Raw genomic sequence first — 26,428 nt, 5'->3', positions numbered from 1 at the left:
GAGAATCGAGCATCTCACCCGAGAAAAGCCAAATCGCGAGAGGATCGGTGGACAAGTTCAACACACTAGTGTCGCTTCCGAGACACTCTCCCGCAAACTACTTGACAGACCCAATRCTATCCGCCACTCTCACTGGCACTCGGGAAAGTTTGTGGCCTTTCCACTCGACCAGGCCACATCCATCTGATGTTCTTGCATGTTCACAACATGCCTGACGCCCTCCTCCATAAGCTTGGTCAAAACCATAGACCCAGCATTGTCCTTGAGGTGGACGTTGTAGTCCTCAAGTACAAGCTTGTTGACATTAATCTTGCTCACACCATGCTCGATACACTTTTGGGTGAGTTGATCCTCGAAACCATTGGTGCCATGAAGCACAATCCGTACTCGGCCATTGACCTGTTTACGGATAGCAGTGAGCCTAAATTCAACCAAACGCACAAGTCAGCACATCATATTCAATCGCACGCTCAAAATAGGACCAACAGACCTAGCAAAATCAAGATCAGGACCATTGGGTCCATATTCGCCATGAATATTCCCAATAGCAGGAGCAAGAAAGTCCACACCCGTTGCAATGAACTCCTCAACTTCCTCTGGTGTCGTCAAGATAGCATCCAAATCGACAGTATCCGCCACCCCATCTTCCGCCCCCTCAATCCTCCCAGGCTCAGCTTCGGTAGCAATCCCTCTAGCATGACAATACTCCACCAATTCCTTCGTCTTGGCCAAATTCTCCGCCTTTTCAAAATGTGACATATCCACCATGATGGAGTCAAAGGGTAATGTATCCGCAGCAAGCCTCACCAATCTCTCATCTTGGCAATGATCGAGATGAATAGCGATGGGAACCGAGGCGCGAGAAGCGGCATCCGCCGCTGTGCGGATCAGTAGGCCATTGGAGAATGTTATTGCCCAGGGGAAAACTTGGATTATTAGAGGTGATTTTCGCGATTCGGCGGCTTGGATTACGCCTAAGATGTGCTCGATGTTGTATACGATTGAGGCTATTACTCCGTAGCCATGTTTTTCTGCGTCTGAGAGGATGCGGATTGTTTTGTTGTTGCTTAGGTCGGGGAGGCTGCCCATGTTGTTGCTGGAGGAGGAGGATGATGATGATGATGGTGTGGAAGGAATTGGATTTTTTTCGAGAGGAAAGGGTTTGTTGGAGAATGTATGCTGGAATTACTTGTGCCTCTTGTCGTTGAAATGGAGCATGCACTGTGTGAGGTCTCCACACGTCTGCTTGTCTGTCTTGAGACGCGAGACGCGAGACGTGATGTACAGTAGTCGAGGATGAAACGCGGCGATCCTCGTAACGAGGGCCCCGGTCGAAGTTCTCGTCACGGTGGATGGTGCGAGTCTCTCCTCCACCTTTTTCCTCCACAAATTCCTCCTCCGCAACTTTTATTAGTTACCTCCACATCCACTTGTTGTGCATATGTGGGTCCACTAAGCTAATATGAAGCACACAGTAAAAGTAACTGATTAACATATATATAAAAACTCTGCATCTAAGATGCGGCTATATTAATAGAGCCTTAGTTATCTATAGGTTACGTACTAGATCTATAATACTCCCCCTTCTAGCTAGAGAGTAAAGCCTTAGATAATCTATTAGATGCTATAATAGGCTCTAATAATTACTCTATTAGAGCATATGCTTATATATATGCTATATATACTGTATATGCTATATATAGCTAAACTTTACCCCTATACCTTACTACTATATATATATATAGTTAACTTAATAAGTATAAAACTTAGTTAATGCTCTAGAGCGAACTATTATCTAAATATCTACTTCCTTCCCTAATTACTACTATTTAGAGACATATCTTATACGATAACTACTCCTTCGATATAGCTATTAGCTATAGCATTTATTATATCTTTTATACTAATTAATGCTAGTTCTATTAGTTATATAGCTATAGGTGCTAGTACTAGTAGTAATAATAGCGGTAGTAGAAAGCGACCTAATCGTCGTTTAGCTTCCTCTAGTTATAAGGGTTAAGGAACCTCTAAGCGTAAGCGTCTTTTAGAGTCGATTCGTAGTAGATTCTAGGATCTTATTATTAGCTAGTTCGGCATTAGTACTAAGGGACAAATTAATATTCGACTATCGGTATTTACCCTCTTATAGGTTCGTAAGCTTCTAAGTACGTATAAGAAAGGCTATAATAGTAGTCTCTTAGGATCTACTATATTTAGGGGAATAACTTAAGAATCTACCTGCTATATAGTAGATAAATCGATTAGTTATAGGTGGAAATTATAAGCTTGTTAATAAGCTACGATTAGCTACTCCTACTACTTTAGGTTCTTCTAGTAAAGAGCTAATACTTAATATTACTAAGGGCAATAACTACCTCCTAACTATCGCTACCTCTAGAACTATAGGAGTTAAGATCTATATAAATGCCTATAATAGGTGCTAGCTATATAGTAACTAGTATTTTACTAATTGCATAACTATAGAAGAGCTCTTCCTTAGTACTTACCTAGAGTATACTAGTAATAATTACTATAAGCGCTGCAGCTTTAGTAGCTATCGCCCGACTTATAGGAATACTACTACTTGTGCAGAATTTAATGCCTAAGTTAAGGCTAGTTTAGCTACGAATAGGGAGAATATCCTTCTTATAGATAAGGGAGCTATAGCTTATAAAGATCGCCTACTACTACTAATATACGATACTTATAGTTGCCTACTTTTTAACCCTCTGCTATTTACGACTCCTAGAGCTACTAATAGCCTTACGGGCAATATATATCCTTATAATAATCGCTAGCCGATTAATTTCTTAAGATCCCTCTCTGCCGTAGGTATTAGTAGCTACTATAGGCTCGTAGCTATTAACTTTAACTATCTAGCTGTAGCTAGACGTAATTAGTAGCGCTAGTATATTATTACTACTATTAGGAATATGTTAGAGAACTTTAGTATAATATAGGATAGTGCTGTTTAATTTAATCCTAGTAACTACCGTAGTAGGTCTAAGGAGGAAGCTCCTAATAATAATTAGAATACTAAGATAAACTAATTTTTGTCTCTAGGCTAGAGTTTCTTATAGGGTATATAGCTAGGGATAGTGCCTTATTAGAAACTATAAGTAGAATAGAGCTTTTAACTAGAGTATGCAGCTATTAATAGTGCCTTATAGTAATTTTGCAGTAAAGTTAAGCCTAAGAGTAGCTAGGTAGAGGATTCTCTAGTTCCTATAATAACAAATAAAAAGTTATAATAAAATAAGTGTGTTTTAATAAAAGAAATCTTCCTCTAAGCTACCTATATATTATATAATAGTATTAGGCGACTTTAGCTTAGTTAGGGCATCTGCAAGCTGCTTAGTAGTATTAATATATTCTACCCTAATATTCCTAGCGTTATATTGCTCCCTATAGTAGTAATTTCTTATAGAGATATAGCGAGATCTCCTAGAGTTTAAGTAATTCTTAACTAAACTAATAGCTAACTAGTTATTAACTTTAACTAGGACTGTTTTAATGCTCTACTAGGTAATTAGCTTAATCTTATTAAGCAGTTCCCTAAGCTAGCTAATTTCCCTAGTAGTTTCTATTAGGGCTAGGTATTTAGCCTTAGTGCTAGATAGCATAACATCCTTTTATAGCTATAATCTCTAGATTACTAGCCTACTACAGAGTTTAATAAGCGATCCTAAGGTAGATCTCCTAGTTATAATGTCTCTAGTATAGTCTAAGTTAGAGTAAGCTTTTACGATAAGGCTAGGTAACTTTCTAAATGTAATCCCTTTGCTAATTATATAGGAGATGTATTTCTAGATATACTTTATAGTAGTAATATGCTTATTAGAGGGGTTCTGTAGGAATCTTACTAAGTAGTTTACTATATAGGTAATATCTAGCCTAGTATAGTTAGATAGATGTTATTATTCCCTAATAATCTTATTATATAGATTATATTATTGCTAGGTGCATTTACCCTCGCTAGAGTTTAGCAATCTTTCTAGCGGGAACTTTATAGGCTTAATATTTAACAGACTATAGGCCTTAAGTTTATCTCTGCTATAGTATTCTTAGGAGATTATAGTTTTACTAGTCTTAGATTGCTTAATATAGAGCCTAAGGAAAAGGTTAGTCTTAACTACCTTAATATTATATTTCTTCCTAAGACTATTAATTACCTAGTTAATATCGTTCTATAACTAAGTAAGAATCTAGAAGTTATCGATATATATAAGAACTAGTATACTATAGCCTATAAAAAGGTATATATTAGAATAGGTTCTTTTAAGCCCTATATACTAAAGCGTTACGACTGCGTTATAGTACTAGAGAGCTGCTGCCTGCTTTAGGCTATATAGTCCCTTTCTAATACAGATTATATATTTCTTTAGGTCCTTAATGCCTATACCTAGATGTTTAATTCCCTTTAGAGGATATATCTATATTTCCTTATCGATATTAGGGTTTAGGAAAGCTATTTTAATATTAATCTAGCTCCGCTTCTACCTATACTAGGTTACTAGTACTAGGAGGATTCTCTCTATAGTAGCTCTTAGGGTTAGAGCAAAGGTTTAGATATAGTTAATGCCTATCTTCTAGGAGTAACCTTTAGCTATCTATCTAGCCTTATATACCTCTATAGTACTATTAGTAAGCTTCTTAAGCTTAAACACCTATTTAGCTTTTAGGAGAACTCGTCCTTTAGGGAGGTGTTTAATTAGTTCCTATTCTACTATGCTAGTAGACTATAGGGACTTTACCTCCTTAGTTATAGCCTTCCTCTAGTAACTATTAGCTAGAGCCTCTACTACTAACTAGGGTTCTACTAAGGGCTTCCTAAAGGCTATAATAGCTCCTTTAGCATTTATTCTTTTATAGTTATATCTAATTATAGATCTTCCTGCCCTCGTCTAAGTAAGTACTAAAGGAGAGGGATCTCTTTTCCTTTTACTAGTAGTCTGCTATAGTATAAATAGCTCTATAAGAATATCTATATCTTCTAGGCTTTACTCCTCCTAAGCTATAAGGCTAGGGGAGACTTAGGATTACTCCCCCTAAGCTATAGGGTTAGGCTAGGAGAATGTTTCCCTATAGGTCGCTACTATAGGGGCCTCTATAGGTAGCTACTAGAATATAGTCCTTTACTACTAGGAGGTAGATAGGGATGCTACCTAGGCTTCTAGCTACTAGGCTAGGATAATTTCCTAAGCTTCTAGCTTAGGAATAGGTTTTATATAGGTCTTTAGCCTTATAGACTAAGCCTCTTATAACTTAGAGATTAGGGTTAGCTAGGCCTTATACTTAAAGCCTTCCTAGGCTTCTTACTTAGGAGATAAGTATAGTTAGGCTTCTAGCCTATTACTACTAGGGGGAATTAGGGAGACTATAGGATTTAATGCCTATAGCTCCCCCTAAATTTTAGGGTTATACTAATTCCTATTAATAAGGTCCTAATAAATAAAGTCCTTATTAAATGTTATATAAGGTGTAAATATAACCTAGTATCTCTAGCCTCCTATATAGTCTAGTATTAGTCGCTATAGGAGGTAGTTTATAGACGAATGTTCCTAAAATCTAATAAACTAGTATATTTCGGCTCTAGGGGCGAACTTAGCTAACTACTAGCAGTTGTTATTATAGATATATGCTTTATAACCGAATCTCCTTATATAGGAGAGGCTAAGGGTTATTTCCTAAGAGATATTAAGATCTTAGTTAAGGTGTAGTAATAGTATACTCTTTATTCTAAGATTTACAAGCCTATTAGTAATATATACTAAATATAATAGTATAAAGCTCTAGAGATCCTAAGGTATTCCTAAGTTAATAACTATTAACCTTCCTTTTCTAAGGATAACCTTATTAGAGGATTCTGTAATACTATTTTGTTCTAGTATATATAGAGCTAAAACATCCTATCTAAGCCTAATAGTATTAGCTATCTTAGTTATAGCATTATTAATAAATTTACTACCTCTATCTATAAATATAAGCTTTAGAATCTTCCTATAAGCTATATGTATCCTCTAGATAAACATCTTAGTTACATTAGTACCGTTACTCTTTAGCTTTATTAGGAATACCTATTTATAGCGGGTTTTAGCGTCTATAAAGAGAAGGAAGTATCTATTACTATAGATGTCTTTAGGGTTAATTAGCCTAACTATATCGATATAGACCTTATTAAGGGCTCTAGCGACTATAGGTCGGGGGTATCTTAATATAACCCTCTATAACCTTATAAGTTTATATATCTCGTAATAGTCTATAGTGTCTGTGTTAATATTCTTAAGTCTAGAAACTTTAAGCTTTGTTATATTAAGGATAGATATGCTAATATAGCCTAGTCTTTAGTGCTAGCGGATTATATCGGCTTTTAGCTTTATAAATGCTATAGTAGCTAATATCTATGCACTCCTCCTACTTTAGGGGGCTTTATTACTATAAGGGATAAGAATTCTAGCATTCTTTAATATAAGAACTCTATAGCGCTTTTGTAGCATTCTAATAGGACGATCCTTTTTATCTATAATAATCCTAGACTTAATATTAAATAATATGCTATACTTTACTAGGAGTCGCTTTATAGATATAAGGTTTATATTAGAGCCTGGGGAGTATAAAGCTCCCTTAAGTTTAATCTTAGTCTTAGAACCTTTATAATTTGTTAACTTAATAGTTATAATACTAGAGTGTGCAACTTTGTTTTAACCTATAGCCTAAGAGAACTTTATAGGTTTTTCCTTCCTATAAAGGTCCTAGAACTATATCTTATTATTAAAGAAGTTATATAAGGCTCCTATGTCCTAGATATAGAGCTAATTATTAGTAGGTCTTAATAAGGATATAGCTATAGCTGCTCTTAAGCTTCTTAATATATTAGAGACTACTAAGCCTATATTAGAGATATTATCTTCCGTAGTAGCGGCATTAGCTCTCCTTCTCTATAGAGGTTTCCTAGAGTTCTTCTTAGCATTATCTTTAAAGCTGTCCTTTTTATCGTCCCTAGGCTTTTTTAGTTTCTACCTAGGTAGAGCTCTATTAGGATACTACTTATAGTATTTAGCATTAGTATGTTAGTATCGGCACTATATACATCTTTTACTATTATCTCTAATATCCTATGTTACTTTCCTTATAACTCTCCTCTATTAGGAGTTTTGCTAAGCCTATAATATTAGGGGCTTTTCCCTTCTAAGTAAGGTAATTATATCCTCTAGGGATACTAGCTAGGGTTTATTAACATAACGCTAACTTCTAAGCTATTTAATATAATTAAGGCTTATTATAAATAGCATGTTAATTATAATTAGCTAGAATATAAGTCCTTCCTAGCTTTAGGGTAGGTTATTAGATCTAACGAATTGCTTAGAGGCTATTCTATAGTTATAGACCTACTACTAGAAGTCTTCGTAATACTTTAGGGTATTATCTCCTATAAGCTTAATGCTTCTAATCTATCTAAGTATCTTATAGATGTCTATAGTAATAATAGGCTAGTAGGTTATAAGGATTGTTTAACATAGATCCCTTATATTCTTCTTAGTACTTCCGAAATTAGGCCTAAGCTTTTTATCTAGTCTGCTATAGATAATACTATATACTATAATGTCCTTCTTCTTAAATTCCCTAAGGCTCTAAAGGTATTCCTTAAGGTTAAGGAAGTTCTTAATATAAGGCTCCTTTACTAGAGGTTCCTATACTAGGTTATAGAAGATATAGCTAAGTATATCCTCTTTAGCTAGTGCTCCTTTTAGTATAGTATTCTATACTAAAAAGTTAGAGCCCTTTCTAAGGACTTAGTTCTCCTTTACTATCTTAATAGTTTCTATTATTATTTCTAACCCTGCTCTTTCTTAGCTCGCTAGGTTATGCCTATATAAATAGTACTTAGGGTTAGTAACGATATAGATAATAATAGCTTCTTAATATAGATAAGATCTATAATGCTACGGTTACGCCGGGCTTATAACCTATTATATATATATAGGTCTACTAAGCTAATATAAAGCATATAGTAAAAGTAACTAATTAACATATATATAAAAACTCTGCATCTAAGATACGGCTATATCGACAGAGCCTTAGTCATCTGTGGGTCACGTGCCAGATCCACAACACCACTGCCCCGTTGTCGATCCATCGTTTCAAGGGACTTTCTGGAATGGCGAACTACCTACCTTACATCCTCCCGTGCCGTATCTCCATTTCCAAGAGCTGAGCTGACTCGTAACGGGAAAAACGAAATGCGGATTCCAAAAAAAAAAAGTCAAGGATCCTATCGGAGCTGGCTTTCAGGCATTGGTAGGTACCATGCTCGTCGTGTGACTGCTACCTTACCCGTGTAGCGTCTCCATTTCCATCACTAAGTACCTTACTGGGGGGATTTCGAAGTCCACTGGAAATGTCTTTTGGATTTGCGATTCGTCTTCGCGCTTCGAGAAGTTCTTGGGTTTTCCTTCTTTTGTTAAGTCATCAGCGGCTAGCTGAGTCCTTATCGTGCTTGGTGATGGAGTATTGCATCGAAATGCTATACTTTCTCATGGCACAGGGATTGCATCATGCTTAGGACGCTTGCTTTCGTGGGCGTACAATGCACCTGCTGTGCACCGCCCACAAGAGCGCTGATGGAACTTAGGTCGATTATACTTCCACTTTGATCTTTGAAGATCATTTGCTTGGTCGCTACTTGCGTTGACCAGAATGTACAGGTACCTTCGATGTTGGCATTAATGTGTTTGTCTAGGATGATGTCCCCGTACACGCTGTGTGGGTTGGTTGTGATGGCCGAAAAGAGAGAGGCTCATCCGAGGAGGGCTACTTACTTTACTCTACGAAGTCATGAAACTCGCCAACGCCAGTTTTAGCTGCGAATATCTCAAGGGTTTCCACCATTCTGAACTGCAGTATCGATCAGACGGATTGCAGTCTCTCTCCTAATATTGCCTATTGAATTGACTGGTTTGACACTTTATGGTGGTCTTCCTCCAGCATGCTTTTGAACATCGCTTCGAGCGCGCATTACCAAAAAGATTGGCCTTCACAATAGCTATATGTCGAAGGGATGTCAAAGAAATAGCACGGCCGATGCCAGCCGCACATTCTATGAGTGCAGCAGATTCTCCCGCTAGCAGCGCGACCACAGTATCAAGTTATGAGTCTGCTTTTCGATTGTTCCAGACAGTCCTCCAATGGCATTACAGAGCGAAGTAACTCCCTGCCACTACATTAGTCCTACAGATCAGCTCCGTCACTTGACATTTGAAATTCTACGAGCTCGTCAGATGAACGTTATTCAAGTCTAGGGTCAATCCCAGAGCTCCACTTGCGGGCTCCACAGCCTCGAGACGCGGTCACGCAAGTAACTGTTGTAGAGTAGTAAGAAGTATATCAAAGAGCAAAGTCTCTCTGCTCAAGAAGCCACAAGTCACTACCCTTACACTTCACCTTGCCAAAGCTACTCGATACACATCTCCCATCTCCCATCTTCCATCTGCATACATCGTGTACATATCCCCCTACCAGCCAACATGACAACCACCGAGACCACCAATGGTTCAACAAATGGCCACGCCGCAGCAGCAGCAGCAGCAGCACCCGAACAGCCCCAAACAAAACTCACACTCGCCGGCAAAGTCATCGCAAGTAAGTGGTGCCATTCCCCCATCTCCCAAAAACCACGCCACTAACCTTCCCCCCCCCCCCCCTTAGTCACCGGAGCAAACCGCGGCATCGGCCTCGGAGTCGCAAGTTCCTGCCTAGACAACGGAGCCGAACACGTCTACTCAATAGACATAGGCGAAACAGGCGAAGAATTCGCCGCCGTCCTAAAAAAACACCCCGGAAAACTGCACGCCCTCCAAGCAGACGTCACAAACGAAGACACCGTAACCCTTGCCGTAGACCGCATCATCTCAGAAGCAGGAGCAATCCACGGCTTCGTAGCAAACGCCGGTCGAACAAAACATAAACCAGCCCTAGATTTCACAACCGAGGAAATCAACCAACTCTGGTCCATCAACCTCTTCGGATCCTTCTACTGTGCCCGCGTAGCAGCTCGCGCATTTATAAAATGCAACGTCAAGGGATCAATTGTGTTTACAGCTTCCATGGCTTCTTATCGACCGAATAAAAGAGTGCCTTCGGCGCCTTATGGAGCTAGTAAAGCTGGAGTGAGGAATATGACACATACCCTTGCTATGGAGTGGGCGCAGTATAATATTCGGGTGAATTCTGTTTCGCCTGGATTGGTGAATACGGCTATGACTTATTGGGTTCCGCAACAGCCGGATTGGGAACAGCAGTTGAAGTATTATGGGGGGATGCCGAGGTTGGCGGAGGTGGAGGAGTTGGGGGGTGCGTATGTGTATTTGTTGAGTGAYGCTGCGAGTTATACGACTAGCATTGATATTCCTGTCAATGGGGTTATTGGAAGTGAGTACACCTTTTCCATCATCTACAGTCGACGAGACGATGCTGACTTTTGTGTAACAGTTTGCTAGATGCAGTCTACAAAAGCCGCATGCTTGATCGCGAGGCGGTTGTTTTTTTTGGTAGGATCATCAGACCACAGCATAGAATTTGGCAATCTCGAAATTCAGAGATTCACCACATCCACACTCTTCGCCACCGCTTCCAGTTTCGGCCACGTCTCTTTGATCTTCTCCTTGATCTCCTCAATACTGATGTCTGTATTTGCGACAGTTTTCGTGTACATGCTCTCGACCACCCTGTGGAATGTTAGTGAAACGGGTCGTCAATATGTCCATGAATAATAGACACCACTCACCGGCCGAATGGACTCTCCTTTCCATAACTCTTGTCAATACCTTCCCTTGTCTCGATCAAGAATCCAAAGTACACGATTCGCAGATCTAGACCAGCTTTCATGCTCTGCTCGAACACTTCCTGATTCCCACTGTGCGGATTGCACAGCTGATTCGTGAGGGTGGTCAAGAGCCAGCAGTCGACCACTCGATCGGGGTAGAAGCTCTGCGGGTACAGCGTGGGAGAGACCTCAAACCTAGTCTTGAGAGCGATCCTCCAAGCTTGATACGTCCTACCCGCTGAAATGTACAAGATCAACAACTGCCGCAGTAAATGTGGCACGGGCTGGCGTGTATAGTCCCACATTCCGGAATTGAGCGTGAGTTTGAGAGCATCCTTAATTTCATCCTCGGAAGCCTTTTCATTACCTTTGTTGATGTCGAAGGTGAGGCCGCTGACGGAAAAGGCCTCTGCTTGTAGTGCTGCCATACGACGTTGAGCTTTGGGGTCATTCGCCGGGATGAAGAATTTGTGGAGCTGTTTTTGATGTCGCTTGATGAGCTGCTCTGCGATATCGACAAAAGCGGGCGGGAGATCTTCTGCGGCTTTGAGAAATTTGTCCTCGGGCCATACGGCGCCCTTTTTACATTTGATGCATTTGCAGCCAAAGAAGTAGGCCTCACGGAGCTCCGACTGTCGGATGGAGAAGGGATTGGTGATGTCGACGTATTTCATGGTGATTTCCTCGCCTTTCTTGATGGGCTTCAACGCACGAAGGAGTTGCTGTGGCTGATTGAACATGGTGGCGACGTTGGGATCGCAGGAATGGTTCGCCGAGCACAGGATAGGATCAAAGCCGATTCCCAGCTTGGTATCGTCGAGAGGACTACTGAGCTGGAGGGTGTTGCTCATGACATTGAAGAAATAGCCACGGGCAATGACTTGGGAGTCCATGTCTGCAATTTCAGGCTCGCCCGCGTATTTCCATGCTCCATATGACAGCATGCCAAAGTCTTCAAACCGTTGAGCGTCCTGCTTTTTGAACTCGTCCATGGCACTCCCGCCGGTTCCCGCTGGTTGGAATTGTAAAATGTCGATGAGGTTCTCATCTTTGTTTTCCGGATCGGCCTTGAGTCTTCCAAGCAGCTTAATGACAGCTCGAACTCCATGAGGAAGATCGGGTCGGTTGTCAGGCGCGAGGACCTTGCATTCATACTTGTGCTCACGCTTCCACGCTTTGGACTGGCAAGTCTTGGAGCAATATCTTACTCTTTTACAGCCTGTACAAGCCTTGGTCTCAATGAAACCGGCAGGGAGGCCAAGATTCTGAGACAAAGAGCGCTCTTCGGCTGTTGTGGCAGCGCGTTGAAAGCACCAGGCACAAGTGTCTGCAAGGCGATCAATGTCCAATTCGGCAACATACGGCCGATTGAGAGAGAGGACGAGATCGCCAGGCGCAAAGTCCTTCTTGGCGAATAGTCCGCGGCCGGCGCCGGTGATGGACGATTTTCTGACTTCGACGTCCATGATGAGTAAGGCAAGAGTAAGGGAATAGTGACTTTGATGGTGTGCTGTACAGTCATCGAGAAGTTCCTCTCGTGGTAAGGTAAGCCCTACCTTAGGTTGTACGTTTTGTTGAGTGGGCCGCAACACCTCCGCGGACATCCTCAGTTCCGTCTCCATTACTTACTATACACTATTTAATTCAGAACACTAAAAAATCCCGCTCTAAACACCTTATGATTGCCGTAAGTCCTAGCAGACTACCGCCTTCTATCCCAGAAAAAGTGTCACGCCGCCTAGAGGCTCCTGATAAGAGCGATATTATGATAGCATTAACCCTAACCCTAACCCTAACCYCATCCCTACAATTTGGATGGCTTTAGTACGTAACATAGCGAACTACACACTTGACTTTCGGCCATTTCCACAATATCGCAGGTAATGTTGTAGTCAGAGCATAGGCTGTAGGCCAGATTTTGCCAAGTGTCAATGTTTTCATGGCTAACAATGAAGCCCTAGGTAGAGACCCCACATGTTGCATCCCGCTTGATAATAAAGAGTTTAGGTTCCCTCGTGCGCCGGCGCATCTTCTCCGTCTCCACTTTGAAACACCAACTTCAACGACAGGGCATCCTTGCATCCATCTCAACTCGATCGACACTCATCAGCGATTTCTACCAAATGGAGCCAGAGATCATGTCGATCCCCGCAGAATGACAAGATGGTTTCCATGAGTATGGATAGATGGAAGGGACAACACGACATTGACGCAATTCTGGCCCTTCTCCTTCATCCCAGCCGCCATCCTGCCGGCTGGTACTACAGCATCATCAACATTCCATGTGCGATACCGGCTGGATACAGACCACGAGACCTTGCCGGCGATCATCATGATGTTTGGCGTGCGATCAAGGCGAAAGCAAAGCTTAAAAAGTCCGCCTGGCGGGTGAGATGCCTCAAGCGGGATTGTCCGGCATTACAGCTTTGACTACCTACACATCGCATGGGTGAAACAGATCGTATGATGGCTCCTGGCTAGCAAAAGGGACCAATCCCCTCATCAGCAATCCACAAGAACACTCGCATCAGTTTTGGTCGCAAGCGAGGCGCATCAAACTCGGTCAGGCAGTGACTGTGGGTGGGTACTGATCACAGCCAAAAATTCATCGGTATGGGTTCCAATGCCATTGATGAAGTAGCCGCTGGGATATCGCATGGTGAATATGAGTGATGCCTCATGATTATTTCGAGGCGATCAGTCTCCATGTTTTGCGATCCCACAAGAAGGCAAGTGACGCATCCACGTGGTCGTTGAAGCGTCTTCAGGTTTCAACGGTTTCTGCGGACCTGCCTTACTCTTGCTAAACAACAAGGATAGCGGACCAACCACGCGCCAAACGTACCCGCAGATGTGGTTAGGTTCCCGCATATCCCCAAGGGCAGGAAGCCCGCCGAGTGGATTACATGTATCCTACATGTGTCTCACATGAGTACTTACCACCCTATTCCTAGTCCTGCGTACAGGAAGCCAAGCGGGATTAGGAATGCCCGGGCTTGATCCTCGTCAGTTGACGACAGAATGAAGTGCGCATACTACTGGATTGGACGAAAACCTACTTCAGTGTGCTTCTTGTATGCGGGAGACCCTCTGCACCCGACCGGCAAATGGCATGATCATGGTGCTCCGATGCAAGTTCGAGACTCACAACAAGGCCCGAGGGGAACAATTCTGAAACTGGTGCTGCAATCGAAGCAGAATAGGACATTCGCATGTTGGTTGATACGCCATGCATTCCAACATGAGTTCTAGAGTCTAGAGGTGTTCTTCCACTGTGTATCGGCAAAATGGCCTGTGTTTATAGTGAAACCAACTACGGACATATGGTGGCCGTAAGCCTGTAGATTTTAAGAGTAGTTAGCTCAGTTACGTAAGTGCTGTACAGGAGAGGTACGTCCCCCCAGCCAGATGGCGGACTGCCTAGCGAGCACCTTAGCCAGCGACAATATCATTAGTCACGTGGATGTAATCTGGCCCTTCATTCAAATCTTTGTGAACATGTGGATATAGGCGGTGTCCATGGTGTTGTGGATTAAGGCGTACATCTCTAATCTAGACCTCCCTTCGGAAGTGCGGCGTCGGATGCCCTAAAACGCTGCAATCAGAGATCCTTGCCATGACGGGCTAACTTCGCACCGGGTAGGGATGTGGGCTTGTCACTCTATGAACACTCGGGTCACTTCATAATGTTGAAACTCGCGTCCTTTTCGCCCCGTCATCATGAGCCATGCCGGATCACCTCGAGCTCGCGCACAAAATGATAAAGCAAAGCATCGAGGCGAGAGAGCGTGCTGCTCCCGATCCAGCAAAAACCGCCCCTTCCTTCAAACAGAAGACACCAGACGATGACACCCGTGGATTGCCCGGGACGGGTGTGGAGCAATCATCCGACCCAGGAACGCGGTCCGTCAACGACGWGGCCCACTCCGAGCTGGATACGGCTGCCCGCCATGCTGAAATCAAGCGCAACATTCAAATTACCTACTATATGATGTTCATYAAGGAACTACTCAGAATGGAAGCAAGTCCAAGAGCACAACGGACATGTAGGGTAGTTTGAACAATGTCATTCGAGCTACCCTCATGTCATTGGGGCCATACCCGACTTGCCGGAAAGAAGAAAACATCGCTAACACTTTTCCCTTTTTTGCTTTTAGGACTACGAGGATCCCTTTTGGCGCCGACACTTTGAGCCCAACGTCCGACTCCACATTGATGATAAAACCGCCATTGGATTGGAAGAATTCTGGGGTTTATCCAACTGCAGCCTGTTCAAGTACCCATCTCTCCGCTTCTCCACCCTGGAGCCTCGCTTCTCGGAACTGGACCCGGACGGCATGTRCGACGTGATGATACCTTATAGGTATGCGGGTGGGGCGGATGACCTTACGCGAGCTGGTATCGTTTCCGCCAAGTGGAAGTTTGTGAATAAAGTAGTGTGGAAATGCTCCGAGTTTACGAGTTTTACTGGACTCAACACCGAATTGACTAATCACTGGGATGAAGAAATTGTCATCAAGGCGAAGAGTTTGCAGGGCCAGATGTGGTAGTCGATGGCTGGAACTACACATGTGTGCTGGTACCTTAATGGAGAATCCGGCCGCAGAATGGAAGCTAATATACCAGGTCACGGAAGACCTTCTAAAGGGATTGGTCTAATTGGACCACCATCCTCCGATCCATGCGACTTGCATCCTCCCGGCACGAGAGTCGGGAAGCCTACACCGTCTGGATCATACTTCTTCGCTACTTGTCTCAAGTTTGCGACATGCTCCACTCCAGACCCCGCAAAGACATCCTCTCCGGACGACACATAGTTCTGATGGGAGGTGGAGGGATTGATCAGCTAGCTACTCCTCAGCTTCCACTCCAGCTCCGAGGATCAGCAATGATCCCCCTCTCCCATCTTGATATATCTGGAGCGGTCCACTTCTCGGATTGTGGTGGATGAGAAGAAGTAGTCCTCCTTTTCTTCCCGAGAAGACTCAGAGAGAGCGTTCCCTCCCCTCTTTTTACAGAGAGAAAGGGATGTATTGCTGAGGATAGCAAAATCCATGGTTGTTACATTCTTGGATAAATGTCTCTGGAAGTTCCTCTTGCATGTTCCTCCCACTTCTCCACGAAGTGAGAGGTGATGGACCGAAATCGGGACTTTGAACTGCTGKACGAAAAACTCTCTTCCGACTACTCGATGGATGGATATGGTCTTCCCATCGAATATGGAATTTTTGACCTTTTTGGGAGGAGTCAAGACTCAATTTGGCTCTTTTTTATCGGGACACGAATGCTCGAGGACWAGTAAGTGGTGTTGATGAATACCTATATTTGAAAATTTCTGACGGTGAAATTTTATGGGTACAGGCTTGAGATATATTGAGGGGTGGTTTTCTGGGCTACTGGTGCGATACCACGGGCAGTTCTGTATAGGAAGAGTGCTGGTTGGAACTCCTTAGTGGATGACCTACGAGTTTGGGGGAGGGAGATGATAGAGGAGGATGATAGAGGAGGATAATGATGAAGGAAGAGGGTGAAGCAAGATGATAGGGGAGGATGATAGAGGATGAGGAGGATGATAGGGGAGGATGATAGGGGAGGATGATAGAGGAGGATGATAGAGGAGGATGATAGAGGAGCAGGAAGATGATGAAGGATAATGATGAAGGAGGATGATGAGGAGGAGGATGATGAAGGAGGAGAAGTATGAAGGTGGAGGATGATGAAGGAGAAAGATGWAGAAGGAGGATGATAATTGAGAATGAAGATGAAGCAACAAGACAAATGGAGGATTCCAACACAAGTCATATCTTGCCCTTCGGACCCTCCCCTTATCAGTCACAAATTGAGCAAAATCCGGGGGACCAAAAACACCTACCCTGGGAGATGAATCATATAGAGGATCTATTCACCCTAGAAATTTTGTCGCAAAAGGCACGGAGATCCAGATCGAAAATCGAAACGCCAGAAAGACATAGTTCTCGTCTCTATCCCGAGGAAGAAGAGTATGATAGAGGGATCGGGATTGGTTGTCTTGAATGACTTGTATAAATCTCACCATTTATTCATTCATTCGTCCTCTTATGCAAGCCCATTGCCCAACCAAGTTACATCGAGGTGTACCAACATGCTCACTTGAAATTTCATTTACTTTACGAGATTTTGTAAAAGTGTGGGAATAGCAGCTACTTTAATGTACCTACTTACTATATAAGCAAGAGAATAAGATATTTAGTTATCCTTGCCGGATTCATCACATGCTTATTAGAATTTCGTTTGAAATTAGATATGGAAGGAAACTCGAAATTCCTTCTTACCTTGACATGGTGTGTTATAGGTTACCGAGTTTATGTAGATGTGCTGCGAGAAACATAGGAAATGAGATGGTAATGGGATTTTTGTGGGGCGGAGGAACTCTGAGACGCGAGATGGAAGTTCTCTTTCTCTTTCTCTTGCTTTCTCTCTCTCGTGGAATATTGTATTGTGTAGACAGAAATATCACCTGAATGAATGAGTAGAGCTCAGCCAGCCACCTACCCATCGGGATGAAAACGATGTTTTCGTCCGAAGAAGAATATTCTCGTCCATTGTAATGATTGAATATTTTTGATGCCTCAACCTCTTCACCTAGATTTGTAAAATCCAGACGCTTGCCGCCGATGGAGTTGTAAGTAATTCAAGCGAGCGAGTCGATTGAGATGTTGCTGTTGTTGATGTTGATGATGTTGTTACTGGGTTTTTCTAATCTCGATGGGTCTGTTAAGGCGGGAAAGTAGTATGCTCCAAGTAGTGCATGTGACATCGCGGCTGTGGTTGTTAGAGAGGGGAGGTATTCTCTATCCCTGCCTGCTTTCTGGTCGATTGATGTGAATGAGGGGATAAAGTGAAGAAATTTGACCGGAAGGAAGGAATGGATGGAACCTTTTGGCAAGTGAAGTGACGGACGCCTTCGCGTCACTTCTTTGTTTGTCCCCTCGACGAGAACAACAACATGACAACAACAACAAAATCATCATCATCAACATCGGAAGAACGGAGATCCAATCCAATGGCCACCATCACACCTCGAGACCCCAAAACCATAGTCTGGACAACCCCCGCTCTACTAGGTAGGTACGTGAAGCACCCCATTCAAAACAAACCTACCATCCATCTAACATCCCTCCTCCCTCCACAGAAAACATCCTCCTAAACCTCCCGACACCAACCCTCCTCCTAGCCCAACGCACCTCGCGCGCCTTCTCCACAACAACAACCTCCCACGCGACCCTCCAAAAGAAACTCTTCCTAACTCCCATAACAAACCCCCAAGACCTTCTAACCTGCCACATGATCACCTCGACTTCGACTTTCATCATCATTCCCTCCCACGCCACTCCGCCTCTCATCCCCGCAGAACACCATCTCCTAAACCCGCTCTTCCCACACACATCAGCTACAGAAACCACCACGACGGTTCGCAGCGCGAGTGATTTGCGCAAAGGACCCACGGAGTTACGGCTGGAGGAATGTGTGAATTTACAGTTGCCGAGGGTGGGAGAGTTTCGGAAAGTTGTGAGGACGGGGAGGAGGTTTGTTTCTTCTTCTTCTTCTGCATCATCATCTTCAGCATCGTCATCTTCGGGAATGGKAAAGGAGGGGATGAGACCGAGTTGGGAGAGGATGTTGATTAGCCAGCCACCGGCTTTGAAGGCTTATCCGCGCGGTTGGGATAATCCCATGTATGGAGGACGGGTGAGCGAGATTTGTCGTTTGACGCCTCGGGGCAAGGATGGAGGGATGTTTGTTATGGTTGGGGGGAATTTGGTGGGAGCGGGAGAGTTTCTGGGGTGTTGGGAGAGGGTGAATAAAGAGCGGGAGGAGAGGGAGTGGAGGGTTTGGTTGGAGAGTTTGGAGAGTGGAGAGGAGGGTGGTGGTGGTGGGATGGAGGTGGAGGTGGATGTGGATTTGCAGGACATGCTGGAGTTGGTGATGCCGAGTGCCAGGGCGATGGATGGGGAGAGTAGCGAGGATGAGAATGAGTATCTGTGGCATCTGGATTCCTTGGATGCACCATTGGCGGACGCTGAGAACCTCCCTCGTCAGGCGCATGTCGAGGATGCAGAAGTTACCACCGAGGAGGTATGGATGGATGATGATGATCACGACATCCTGGATGGGTTCCTGCTGGATCCTCAAGAGGATGAGGTATTTCAGGGACTTTATGATGAGACTATGGAAAGATGCTTGGCGGAGCACAAGGAGATGATGGCTACGATGGAGAGTTGTGAAGGAGGTAGGGAACAAGAGGGAGAGCAAGACATGGAGATTTTACGGGTTACACCTTCTCCTCCTCGAGGTCGTCGCTCGGGGGATGATGTGAGGCAGAGTCCATTTCTTCCGAGTAAGAGGTTTCGAGCTTCCAGGGAATGATGGACGGATGTACCGATGGAATTTTATGGAAAAAAGGTAGACTTGGTCGCTGGATTGCTCCACTTACATGTACTTGCTTTCATTCATCATCGTCATCATCACATCTTACAGATCATCCTTTTCTTCCCTTCCTCCCCCATCATTCAACACAATACATCTAATACGTGTAGAATCCCTTTCCACTCTTCTTCCCCAACCACCCGGCATCCACCATCTGCCGCAACCTCACCGCGGGACGATACTTGCTGTCGCCCAACTGTCCATGCAACACCTCCATAATCGCCAAACACGTATCCAGCCCAATGAAATCCGCCAACTGCAACGGACCCATGGGTACATTCGTCCCATTCTTCATGATATCATCAATATCCTCCCTCCCTCCCACGCCCGTCTCCAGACAAATGACCGCTTCATTGATATACGGCATCAGAATGCGATTGGCGAGAAATCCCGGGGAATCGGCGGAAACGGAGGGGATTTTCCCCATTCGTTTACAGAATTCCACTGCTGTCGCGAGAGTTTCGGGGGAAGTTTGTAGGGCGGAGATGATTTCGACACCTTTTTGTACGGGAACCGGGTTCATGAAATGTGTGCTCACGACGCGGGAGGAAGCGGAGAGGTCGGTGGGATTTTGAGGGTCGGAGTTTGTGCTTGCTGCCAGACGCGTGATGCTGATGGATGAGGTGTTTGTTGCAAGAATGGCATGTGGGGCACAGACTTGTGCCAATTCGGAGAAGATTTTGGATTTGAGGGTGAGGATTTCGGGGACGGCTTCGATGACCATGTCTACGGCTGAGAGGTCGGAAATTTGGGTGGAGGTTGTGAGGCGGTTGCGGATCTCGTCGGATTGGGATTGGGTGAGTTTGGATTTGGAGACGTCTTTTGCTAGGAGCTTTTCGGCGAAGGAGAGGGATTTGGAGAGGGAGGTGGGGGAGGTGTCTATCAGGGTTACGGGGACGGCGGCGTTGCGGGCGGCTACGAGGGCGATTCCGAGGCCCTAGATGGGGGGTCATGTGTTCGTGAGTGTTGGTTGGGGGGTTGGGGATGTATACTATACCATTTGACCTGCGCCTATTACTCCCAGACGATGAATGGTTGCGGGTTGAGCAGATGCGTCGGCGGAGTATTGACGCGTTGTTGCAAGGAGGGCACGCTGGAAGGCGGCGCGAGGGGCGCGTACTGTCCTGATGGCGAGCATGGTGGGCAGACAATCAATCAATCAATCAATCAATGCGTGAAGACTGTGGGATTGTGGGATTGATGGGATGGTCGAGATGATATGAGGTCACCTTTCGAGCTTTCTTCAGAGAGAGCTGTGCTGCTCGGCTTAAAAACAAACCTGACCTGTGATCTTTTGCCGAATTGCCGAGCGATGGGATCAATCGATCAATCAATTCATTTATTGACTGATTGATTGATGTTGATTTTCAATGTCTCATGCATTACAATATTTCATACATTGGACAGAGTATATGTCTTGTCTCATTCATTCCTGCCATAGGTATACATCTCATACCACTTCCTCGTCGGCATGTAAGAGCTCCAATGCACATGCATGTTTCCAGCGCCGAAGTCGGAACATTCTTCAGCCCGAGTCTCATCCCATCTTGCCCATCCATCCATCCATCCATCCATCTCGCTTGTCTTCATGTTGCTTTCCTTTCCCATCAACGCCATCGCTTAAAATATACAGCAAAAAGTCCCATCAGTTCCAATGATCCAATGCGATGAATCAATCTCCCGCTTTCCCGAACAAAAGACGTCAGCATCCTTGGCTGTGTGTAGTGGCACCACGATATGCCTTGTCTGCCGCTGTGCAACAACAACATCCCATCCACGAAAGAGGTGAGGGAGAGGAACATCTCAACCCTTCCATTTTCCAGGTTTTCCAGATTTTCCCATTCCCTCGGTTTTCAATCCCGTTTCTTGTCTTCCATTTTCATTTCTCCCAATCGCATTCTGAACCTCAACCCCGTAATCGAACAGTCAAAGGCAACAATGCCAAATCCGCCATGGTTTTGGGAATTCTCATCGGTGCTACTACGGGCGCAGGCATGGCGGGAGCTGCGAGAGTGGTGGTTGTTGTTGTGAGGGCTGTTATTAGGAGAAGGAGGAGGGGTTGGGTGGTGAATTTCATTGTTGGTTGGTTGATGTGTCCTGATTGGATGATTGACTGAAGGGTGGATGGATTCCAGGTGGTAGATGGTCGGTGTCGATTAATTGTCTGTCTGGTTCTTGTGTTTTTTTAGTTTGGTGCGTTGGTATCTCGAGCAAGTTGACGAGCGAGTCAAAGGGTACTCCAATATATATGGAAAACCTCTCTGATGATGAATGATGATGCTAATGATGCATATATAAATGTATATATGCAGTGAAACGCCGCACCAGAAATTCAGCCGAACGTTTCACCACTCCTCTCAACATATCCTGCCACTTGCATGTTGGTYTTTTTCCTTGACATGATGAGAGGGGCAGAGTCAGGGTACGTTGAAAGACGGGGATATGGTGAAACATGTCCGTCCGTCTTATGGAAATGAGTCGGGGGCTATATCTGGAGATTCCATTTCCTCGCCTGAAAACAATTCCATCCAAATTATCTCCACGCGAAGATGTGGATCTTGCTTGTTATCTCGCGGGCTCAGGATGGAAGATGCATCGTCTTCAAATTTTGAGAGGAGTTCTTGGGGCGAGGTTGCCTGTGCGTGATTTGAACGATGGGTTGTCTGTCCGTCCGGCGACACATGAGTCAAGGTTGCCGTGCGTGCTCTGTACCAGAGAAACGTCATGTCTATACAACGCAACACCTTACCTTTCAAACCTCTCTCGGGAAGAAAGAGTCAGGGAGTTCTTTATCTATGCCTCGTTGAGAAAGTGCCAATGTGTCACGCRGGGTTTCTTGCCGAGACGTGTGTTATGTTGTGATGTGATGTGTATCTGGTTCGCCGCATGTCGGTAGTTTGAGTCAGGGTATGTGGCGGCGACAATGGAAGAAAGTTTATTTGTGGGCCGGCGGTGTCGTTTTTCCAGGTGCGGAAGATTCGGGGTTTGTGGGTTGGTATATATTTATATATTACTTCACGGTGATGTGACGGTGGAGATGTATGGATGGAATATCTTCTCGTGTTGATGATGCTGTGGGATGTTCAATGGCGGTGTTGAGGGGAATTCAATGTCGGGCTTTTTGTTGGAGATTATCTGCGCCATTCATCTCCTCTATTTCTTAGGTATCTATCCAAGATGTTTCTTATCCAAGACAACACTCATCTTTTGAATAACTCTCATCACATCTTCGAAGTAAAGTCTCCCTGCAATTTCACGATCTGTGATTAGTTCCTATGGAGAGGAAATTGCTGAGATATTAGCCTTGATATATTATCTTTCAGGTCTTTTCCTGGGAACTCGCTCTGTTGAATGTACATGTACTTCTCAATTCATCATCATTTTCATCAAATGCTTCGAAATGGCTTGAAAGCTCCAAAATAATTGAGATGCTTCAGCTACTGGTACGTTTCTCGCCGATACCTGTCTACATACATTATTACCAGGCTGCGAAATAAGAGCATCCATTTGTAAACCGGGAGTGTTCAATTTCTGATAGCAATGAAGTCAGCAGCATTGCCATGAAATCGCTTCCTTCACATGTATTTTCCACGTTGATGGGCGAGGAGTGTATCGCGGGTATTGGAATTGCAATAGCATCCGGTCTCGTTGGAATACTAGACCCGGAATTGAGCAGGTCATTAGCATTTCCAGAGCTTAAAAGACCATCTTGTCTTGATCTTGAAGGTCATGTAATGTCATGTTGTTATTTATAGGAGAGTGCGGAAGGCAGACGGGAGATGGAAGACGACGTGCATGCTCAGTCAGCAGGGCAGCCCCACATTCGACGCGTCCTCGGCGTCCGCGTGCGTGTCGCGACTAGGTAGGTACCTTAATCATCTGTCCCAGAAAGAAGTGAATTTCCTCCCCCAGTCCCCTCAGATGGAGGTGTTTGAGAAGAGCTCGACGGTCGACCCGGAAGTGCGAGCGTACATCTCATCGTTGGTGAATGCGGTGGGAGGAAGCTCGACGGATGACAGTTCCTACCAAATCGGAGACGATGCGGTGGCCGTGTTGAAGGATCTCCAGCGTTGGCTGCGATTGTACGATGAAAAGACCAATCGACTGGATGTGAAGCGGTGTTTGGCCGAGGCGAATCTGGTGCGAGGGGATTTGTTGGAGATATTGGCGACATGGCGCGAGGAAGAGCAGGATGGGAACAAATTGAAGGCGAAGTTGGCGTTGGCATGTCTGGAACTTCTGGTGCCCTTGACGTGGCCGTTGGTGTTGGAGGATGAGACGGCGACGGTCAATCATCACCGACATGTCCCCTACCTCCAACTGGCGCAGGTGGGATACAAGAGGGCCGTCTTGCAATTCGAGGATGCCCCCATCCTCCGAACGGCGGTGCGAGTCGCCATTCCCGCCATGGCCACTCCGCGAAGGGAGAGATCGAAGCGGGATGAGGGAATCATCAAGTTGATGCTCTACTTCTTCCGCAACCTGGCCATGATCACCCAACCCCAACATCTTCCCTCTCAGGGCGATGAGAATGAAGTCAGCCGATCCACCACCATCGACACCTTCCATCAGCAAGACATTTTCAGCGTCTTGTTGACCGTGGGATCCAGCATGGGAGAGGAATTTCAAGAACAGGACGTCATCCTGTTGGAGATTCTCTTCCACCTCCTCAAAGGCGTCGATGCGAGGAAGCTGTTCATGAAGAAGGAGCAGGTTAACAGCGAGGAGACGACGGAGCTGCAAATGTTGATGCAAAAGGAAAAGGCCATGCTGAACAGCTACAAGAAACACGCTCCCACCCGACACAACCGCTTCGGCACCATGATCTGGCTGAGGCGGGATGACATGAAGAATTCCACCGTCTCCGGCCAGGCCAGCATCACCAATGAAGCCACCACCCTCCACCAGATGGATGCCAGTAAGAAGTGGAACAAGCCGCAGTATCGGGGGAAGCTTGCCCAAGAATTCGACGAAAACTCCGAATTTGGCATGCGTACTGAATTGACCGACACCGCAAGAAATCATTTGCGACATTTTGTGGAAGATTTCTTGGATTCCTCCTTCAATCCCCTCTTCGTCTCTCTCCGAAAGGCGATGGAGAGAGAGGCCGATCGGGTGCAAGACATGCATCGGAAGCAGTATTTTTACCTCATCTCCTGGTTCCTCGCCGCAGAGGCCGCACGACGAGATCAATCAACAAGGGACAGTACGTGGAACGCGGACCGTCCGACACAGACCAACCCAGAAGACAACACATTTGCATACATCGCTGCCGTCCTCGATCAAGAAACTTTTGTCCTCTTGAACAGACAGATGCAGGCTGCGCTTGACAACAAGAGTTGGCAGGATCTTCAAGCCACTCTCCTCGCATTCACTCGCATCCTCTTGACCGTCCAGAGCATGGCGGAAAGTAAAGATGAGGAAGATCAGGAAATCGCAGAAAACATCCAAAACCGCATCTTCTACGAAGAAGCCACCCACGATCGCATCGTCCAGATCCTTCGAGGCTACACTCATCAGGGTTTCGCCTATCTGGATGCCATCACAGAATGTGTACACGTCTTCGTCCGCATGCTGGAACGCTACAGCAAGCAAAATGCAGACCTGCAAATCCGATCCAAACGTCGTGCTCGCAAAAAGACGGCAAAGTCGGCAAAGACGACGGTTGGAGATGATGCAGAAGACGCCGCCGACCAAGCCGCCGAAGATGAAAGAGATGCCCACCGTGCCGTCTCCGAGCGAAAGTTCGATTTCGCTCGCTTCTCTGCAAAGTTCCTTTCCCAGCAATGCGTCAACGCCTTTATCGCTTTGACCCACTACCACCGAGACCTCACCCCCGTACAGATGAAACGCGCACATCGATTCTTCTACCGCTTGGCCTTTAAACATGAACTGACGGTTCTCCTATTTCGAGTGGATATCCTACAACTCTTCCACAAAATGATCAAAGGCCCGGAAGGATTGGATCCCCACATGGAAGGCTTCAAAGAATGGGAACAGCTCGTTCAACAAGTCTTTCGAAGATGTATCAAGTGGATCGAACGGCCCAGCGACGGTCAAGGATGGAGAGAAGCGGCTGTTGTGGAGATGCTGTTCAGTAAGATTCCCGCGACCATGTTCTATCTTCAGAATGGGTATGAACGAGTGGTGGAGAAGAGAGCACCGCGCCCACCTGCCGAACTCGAAATCAAGGCCAGTGTTCCCGAGCAGCAGAGATTGGCTGTCGCGGTCTCCATGCTCATCGAACAGGCCAAAGTGGGGGAAGTCAGCTGGGTGAAGGACCAACTCAAGAATGCGCTACAGGAACGAAGAGCCTGGCAGGATGAGCAGAATGCGAGAGATATGGGTGTGGATGAGACTGCGAATCTTCCGGAATCTCTTCCCGCACCTTCAATCTTCATCAACCCTGATAATGAAGAGCGGAAGTTGGCATTGTTCAAGGATAAACATCTCCGTTTACTGCTCACTACATTGGGATTCCAACGTTTGGGATTAGCGGAGGATTCGGACGCTCAATGGATCATCCCATCCGACCTCTCGGCGGAGAAGATTGAGGAGGCATTGGGAAGAATCCAAGCCGCGGAATTCCATCCTCCAACATTTGACGACGACAAGACTGCTGCTGATCTCATCAAAAATAAGTCCTCGACGCGCCCCGCATTTCTCGATGATGATGACGAGTCGGAGGGAAGTGGAGGAGTGGATGATGCCATGTTCCCTCCCAATCTCAAGGAAAAACGCAAAGCTCCGGCTGATGATGGGAGTGAGTTTCCGCAGAAGAAGAGGAGGAGGAGGAGAAGGAAGAACTCGGATGCTGGGGAGCAGCTCACGGAAGCGGAGGTGGAAGCGAGGAGACGCGCGCGGGAGAAGAAGGAGCGGGAGAAGAATTCGCGGATCAAAAGTCGATTATATGTCACGCGTAGTGATGATGAGAGTGATGCGGAAGGTGATGCGGAGTTTTTCCGCTTGGAGGCTGAGAGGGGGAAGAGGACTGCCGGGGAGATTCGGAGGGCTGTGGCGGGGCTTGTTGCTGGAGATGGGGGAAAGAAGAAGAAGAAGACGAAGAGTGCGGGGATGGGGAAGACGACGAAGAAGAAGAAGATTCTGACGAGTGAAGAGAGTGGTGAGGAAGTGCGGGAG

General features: G+C 45.3%; 7 protein-coding genes; 5 read left to right on the top strand and 2 right to left on the bottom strand.

Annotated features, from left to right (window-relative positions):
• Nucleotides 1-186: 186 nt before the first annotated feature.
• Nucleotides 187-535, top strand: RCC_02142 (uncharacterized protein; the record flags this gene model as incomplete). XM_023767425.1 has 2 exons in its annotated part: nucleotides 187-340; nucleotides 414-535. 2 exons carry the CDS (start codon nucleotides 187-189, stop codon nucleotides 533-535), a joined length of 276 nt encoding a protein of 91 aa, XP_023623193.1.
• Nucleotides 536-9,524: 8,989 nt separating this feature from the next.
• RCC_02141 (probable dehydrogenases with different specificities (related to short-chain alcohol dehydrogenases)) lies at nucleotides 9,525-10,496 on the top strand (the record flags this gene model as incomplete). XM_023767424.1 has 3 exons in its annotated part: nucleotides 9,525-9,639; nucleotides 9,706-10,428; nucleotides 10,489-10,496. The coding sequence occupies 3 exons, from the start codon at nucleotides 9,525-9,527 to the stop codon at nucleotides 10,494-10,496; spliced, it is 846 nt and encodes a 281-aa protein (XP_023623192.1).
• A 95-nt stretch (nucleotides 10,497-10,591) lies between these two features.
• RCC_02140 (uncharacterized protein) lies at nucleotides 10,592-12,288 on the bottom strand (the record flags this gene model as incomplete). XM_023767423.1 has 2 exons in its annotated part: nucleotides 10,592-10,724; nucleotides 10,784-12,288. The coding sequence occupies 2 exons, from the start codon at nucleotides 12,286-12,288 to the stop codon at nucleotides 10,592-10,594; spliced, it is 1,638 nt and encodes a 545-aa protein (XP_023623191.1).
• A 2,261-nt stretch (nucleotides 12,289-14,549) lies between these two features.
• RCC_02139 (uncharacterized protein) lies at nucleotides 14,550-15,372 on the top strand (the record flags this gene model as incomplete). XM_023767422.1 has 2 exons in its annotated part: nucleotides 14,550-14,873; nucleotides 14,980-15,372. 2 exons carry the CDS (start codon nucleotides 14,550-14,552, stop codon nucleotides 15,370-15,372), a joined length of 717 nt encoding a protein of 238 aa, XP_023623190.1.
• A 2,435-nt stretch (nucleotides 15,373-17,807) lies between these two features.
• Nucleotides 17,808-19,228, top strand: RCC_02138 (uncharacterized protein; the record flags this gene model as incomplete). XM_023767421.1 has 2 exons in its annotated part: nucleotides 17,808-17,925; nucleotides 17,994-19,228. The coding sequence occupies 2 exons, from the start codon at nucleotides 17,808-17,810 to the stop codon at nucleotides 19,226-19,228; spliced, it is 1,353 nt and encodes a 450-aa protein (XP_023623189.1).
• Nucleotides 19,229-19,385: 157 nt separating this feature from the next.
• On the bottom strand, nucleotides 19,386-20,426 carry RCC_02137 (probable 3-hydroxybutyryl-CoA dehydrogenase; the record flags this gene model as incomplete). XM_023767420.1 has 2 exons in its annotated part: nucleotides 19,386-20,225; nucleotides 20,286-20,426. 2 exons carry the CDS (start codon nucleotides 20,424-20,426, stop codon nucleotides 19,386-19,388), a joined length of 981 nt encoding a protein of 326 aa, XP_023623188.1.
• Nucleotides 20,427-23,209: 2,783 nt separating this feature from the next.
• On the top strand, nucleotides 23,210-26,415 carry RCC_02136 (related to Topoisomerase 1-associated factor 1; the record flags this gene model as incomplete). XM_023767419.1 has 2 exons in its annotated part: nucleotides 23,210-26,354; nucleotides 26,408-26,415. 2 exons carry the CDS (start codon nucleotides 23,210-23,212, stop codon nucleotides 26,413-26,415), a joined length of 3,153 nt encoding a protein of 1,050 aa, XP_023623187.1.
• Between the last annotated feature and the right edge of the window lie 13 nt (nucleotides 26,416-26,428).

Source organism: Ramularia collo-cygni (assembly GCF_900074925.1).
Source record: "Ramularia collo-cygni strain URUG2 genome assembly, contig: RCC_scaffold02, whole genome shotgun sequence".
Lineage (NCBI taxonomy): Eukaryota > Fungi > Ascomycota > Dothideomycetes > Mycosphaerellales > Mycosphaerellaceae > Ramularia > Ramularia collo-cygni.
Note: the sequence above shows the minus strand (reverse complement) of the source record. Positions and strands in the feature narration are given on the sequence as shown.